The 4,406-nt window shown below is 37.6% G+C and overlaps 1 protein-coding gene across 1 annotated transcript; it reads left to right on the top strand.

Annotated features, from left to right (window-relative positions):
• Window positions 1-265: 265 nt before the first annotated feature.
• On the top strand, window positions 266-2,941 carry LOC113310007 (ricin B-like lectin R40G3). Its single transcript, XM_026558544.1, has 4 exons — window positions 266-997; window positions 1,109-1,231; window positions 2,165-2,393; window positions 2,623-2,941. Coding segments are annotated over exons 1-4 (933 nt in total). The 5' UTR covers window positions 266-418; the 3' UTR covers window positions 2,625-2,941.
• Window positions 2,942-4,406: the final 1,465 nt, after the last annotated feature.

Genomic DNA, 4,406 nt, shown 5'->3' on the forward strand with positions numbered 1-4,406 from the left:
GGCGGTGGTGGAAGGAGATGGTGCTTATATATATAGGTGGTTATTAGGTTGGTTTTAAATTAAAGGGTAGGTTAGTCATTTCAATGTTTTAGGACACCCCTTATCACTATAAGGAAGGTGGCCTAATAAAACCAGGACCCCCTCAAAAAAATCATGGTCCCAAAAAAATCATTCATCTGTGGGAAGAACTAAACGTGGAAAGCTTAATCAGAATAAAACTGTGTAGGATAAGATTATTCTCTGCGTAATAATTACGAGAGTCTCCACCCACGTATGGCCCATATACCAGTCAGCTCACCCTTCCTACTCTGCAGCTTGTCGATCATTTTCTCTCGCAATCGCAACAACTCTCGGAATAATTAGTTCTCATAAAATCAGAATTGAGTTTTGAGAGTAAATTTTCGAAGAGCAAACGATCATGGAGTTTCCTTTCGGTCATCACCATCGAAGAAATGAAGAAGATGACTACCCACCACCGCCACCGTCATTCCCGCAACACCATAATCATCATCATCAAAGTGATTTCCCACCACCACCACCACAACCAGATTACAGAGATCAACAACCTTTTCACCCAAATCAAGCAGAAATTCAGCATCAGTATCATCAAAATCCATCACAGCAAGAGCCTAATTATGGTTATCCACCACCACCGCAACAACAACAACCTGATTATGGATATCCACCACCACAACAATCTGGGTATTCATCAACTGTTACGCATCATGTTTCTCATGAAGTCAATTACCCAAGATTCGAACCTGAATTTCAACATGAAAACAGAGATCATAACTACAACCGACATGATTACCATAATCGTCCTGAGAATCAAACTGTCATACATCATCACAGTCATGAAAGTGGTGGTGGTGGTGGGTCTGAGTTGCTTAACAAACCCACTGTTAGGGTTTACTGCAAGGCTGAACCAAATTACTCCCTTGCCATAAGAGATGGCAAAGTGATTCTTGCTCGTTCTGATCCTTCTGATTTGTCCCAGGTATGATCTTTTTCACTAGGGGTTTGTTGTGTTTATGATACTCTTCTTCATTTTGGTATCACTCAATTCTTTTCCCTAGTGTTATTTTGTTTTGGGGTTTTCTTGTTTCAGCATTGGATCAAAGATGAAAAGTACAGTGTTAGGGTTAAGGATGAAGAGGGTAGCCCTAGTTTTGCTTTGATCAATAAAGCTACTGGTCAGGCCATGAAACACTCTGTTGGAGCTACCCATCCTGTAAGTATTTGCGTTTATATTTCAAGTGAGATGAATTAGATCTGCCATGTTTTGCTTTTATATGCTTCAAAAATATCATGCTGTTAGCAAAGTGGTTTTACATCCGAAGTGACAGTTAGGATGTCCAAATTCCGAATCGGAGATTGTGAATGGAATTATGTGGGATCACTAGGTTTGATTCTTCAAACAAAAATATCTATTAGGCTATTATGGTTAGTCATAAGTTGCATTTTATACTCTTCAATTTCAATTTTTGTTCTTTTTCGATCTTCCATTTTCATTGCTGAACTTGGTTTAGAGAAAAGAACATAGGAAAGGTGGGTCTTTATCGGTTTCTTACCATGTTATCGGCGCAGCGTTATTATTAATTGCAATTGAATTTAACTTCCAGTGTTGGTGGAGATATTTTTAAGTCTGTTCAAGTGATGCTGTGTTTCCTCTACATGAGTTGTCTGATTTATCTGTGACGAAATTTATTTGCCAAGACTCTCCTGTACTATGCTGAACTTGATTTATTAACCACATTAGTAGGTTGAATGTCCCGTTGTGTAAGCCATTAAACCCTCAAATTCCAATACCTGGTTGCTAAGCGCATGACCTATAAGGCAATTGAAAGACAACATTGTGTAATCCAGCATTTCATGAGTATCATTGAATTAAATTATTGTATTCCCATGTATCGTTAGATATGAATTGTCATTTCCCTGGATAAATGTAGTTGTTCTGCTCCTATTTTCTCTTTCCAAACTCTTAGTGCTTGTAATACTTGTCAATGGAAAGTATTAGGGAGTAGAAGCATAAGGTGAGTGGTTGTAACTAACAGATCCCTTCCCTTCATTCATAATATGTTTCCCGTATAGGTATAGGTATTGTTATCTTAATTTGAAGAAAAAGGTAGCATTCCGAACTAATCGTAATTCATACATCTTGTAGGTCCAGCTGCGTCATTACAATCAAAATGAACTTGATGAGTCTGTGCTGTGGGCGGAGAGCAAGGACACTGGTGAAGGTTACAGATGCATAAGAATGATAAATAACATTCGCCTAAACCTGGATGCTTTTCATGGTGACAAGAACAGTGGTGGAGTCCATGACGGCACCATTCTAGTGCTGTGGGAATGGTTGAATGGAGAAAACCAGCGATGGAAGATCGTTCGTTACTGTAAGTCTTTCAAGCTTTAAGAAAACAGTATCTGCGCTAATGAATCGAATCGAATTGAATCTCCTTAGCTACTCTGAGGTCCCAACTAAAATTAATTATGTACCCAGGTTACCATGATAGCTAGACAGTAAGAGATTTTAAGCACCACTGCACTAGATAGTGATTACAGATTGTTGTACTTGTTTTTTCCTAAATATATGACTGATTTTCTTTTTGTGATCTGATGCAGGATATGCTGGTATAATAGACAGCTTCTCTGGCTGTTTGGAAATAATATGTGGGAGTAAAACTTAGTTTTGCTCTTTTAGCATCTAATGAAACGATTGCCGTATTTTAAGTACTGGGATTTCCTTTTTGTTTCTAATAGAAGCGCAACTACTTGCAGTTTGATTCCGCTCCAATAGGACAATCTCTGGTTTACTCTTGGTTACCGCAGAACTTTAATATGAAGTCATAAAATTGTGTCAGTTTGTCTCTTGACTACTGCAGCACTCTTATGCATGGTTATGAAATATTGTTATCTAGTTTGTTGGAATCCAAAATTCAAAGCTAATTTGTCAAAATTCCGATATACTCCCCCCGTCTCAAATTAGATGAGCTAGTTGGTTTTAAATTTTGTCCGATAAATAGATGAATTATCTTACTAATCAAGGGATATTTTAAAACTACTCTTTTAATTGATTATTGTTACTACAAGAATAAGAAATATGTATAATTTGATAGTCATGTTTATATTCGTTACGTAGGTGTTTTAGAATGCTTTCCAACAGTGTAAAGTTTACGAAAAACCGTGGTATAGTTTAAGAGATAAATCAATTCTATGTTTTACTAGTATAATCATAAAAATTACTTAAACATATCCCCTTTCCTTCTTGCCTTAAGAATTGTGTAAACTACAACTAGCTCATCTAATTTGGGACGGAGGGATTATTATACAAGACCACAAGTAGCTCGTTATACAAGTAACCCAAGACATGAACACTAGAGAAGAATGCAAGAGTGTTGGATTTGGGACGGAGGGATTATTATACAAGACCACGAGTAGCTCGTTATACAAGTAACCCAAGACATGAACAATAGAGAAGAACGCAAGAGTGTTGGCTTACTTGCAAGGGATCCATCGACAATTGGTTTACCCAAAACATGAACACTAGAGAAGAATTTCAAGAGTGTTGGCTTACTTGGAAGGATTCATCGACAATTGGTTTACATTACCATGTGAATGGCAATGCCGGGTTGAAACTATGCTAAAGTTGGAAGTTCGAACTCTAATATTGTTTAAATTTTGGTTGGATCATTAGATATAAAGTTAATTTGTTAAACTTTTTATGTCATTATTTATGGACTCAACAAATCAGAGATTTGTTCATTTTGATTGCACTATGGACTCCACTTCCATTCCACTATAGACATGACAAAAGAGGAAAACGACTGGGCAAACATGTAAATTTTCCTACTGCGGTTCTTGATTAGTCACGCGTCTCTTTTCAAATTGCGGATCATCAGCAGCCGCTAGCGGTCTTACTTAATTCTCGCGGTCCCGGTAAATCCGCTGGCGGCTCAAGTTAATCCGCGCAGGCGTTGTCCGCTCGCTAACTGCATCATCTGATTGTTATTCCCCTATAAATTCAGCTCATTTCAAACTTAAAACTCACACCTTCTACACCTTTATCTCTTCATACCATCTCAATATTCATTTTTCCTTCATTTCAAGCATAATACTCGTACCATCTCAATATATCATAAAACATTTTCAAAAAATCCCTTTATACAACAAACATGGCAGCCCCTTCGCAGCAATCACAACAAAAAACGAAACAAAGATCCGGTTGAGTCCGTGGTGCCAAGTTTAAAATGGATGAAGATGAATCAACTTGTAGGAATTATGTATGCTTTACAGTAGATCAAATCAATGGCTACCAGCAACATGGGAATACATTTTCTGGAATGATTTTCCGTGAAGAAACCGGTAACATCCATAATCGTGATCAAGAAGGGTTGTCTCATCGTTTT

The sequence above is a fragment of the Papaver somniferum genome, chromosome 9 (assembly GCF_003573695.1).
Source record: "Papaver somniferum cultivar HN1 chromosome 9, ASM357369v1, whole genome shotgun sequence".
Classification (NCBI taxonomy): domain Eukaryota; kingdom Viridiplantae; phylum Streptophyta; class Magnoliopsida; order Ranunculales; family Papaveraceae; genus Papaver; species Papaver somniferum.

Excerpts from the sequence above, each read along its gene's own strand:
- LOC113310007 (XM_026558544.1), top strand. The coding sequence starts at position 419 with ATGGAGTTTCCTTTCGGTCATCACCATCGAAGAAATGAAGAAGATGAC. Across the intron at positions 998-1,108 it reads ATCCTTCTGATTTGTCCCAG|CATTGGATCAAAGATGAAAA; the intron begins GTATGATCTTTT and ends TTCTTGTTTCAG. Across the intron at positions 1,232-2,164 it reads CTGTTGGAGCTACCCATCCT|GTCCAGCTGCGTCATTACAA; the intron begins GTAAGTATTTGC and ends TACATCTTGTAG.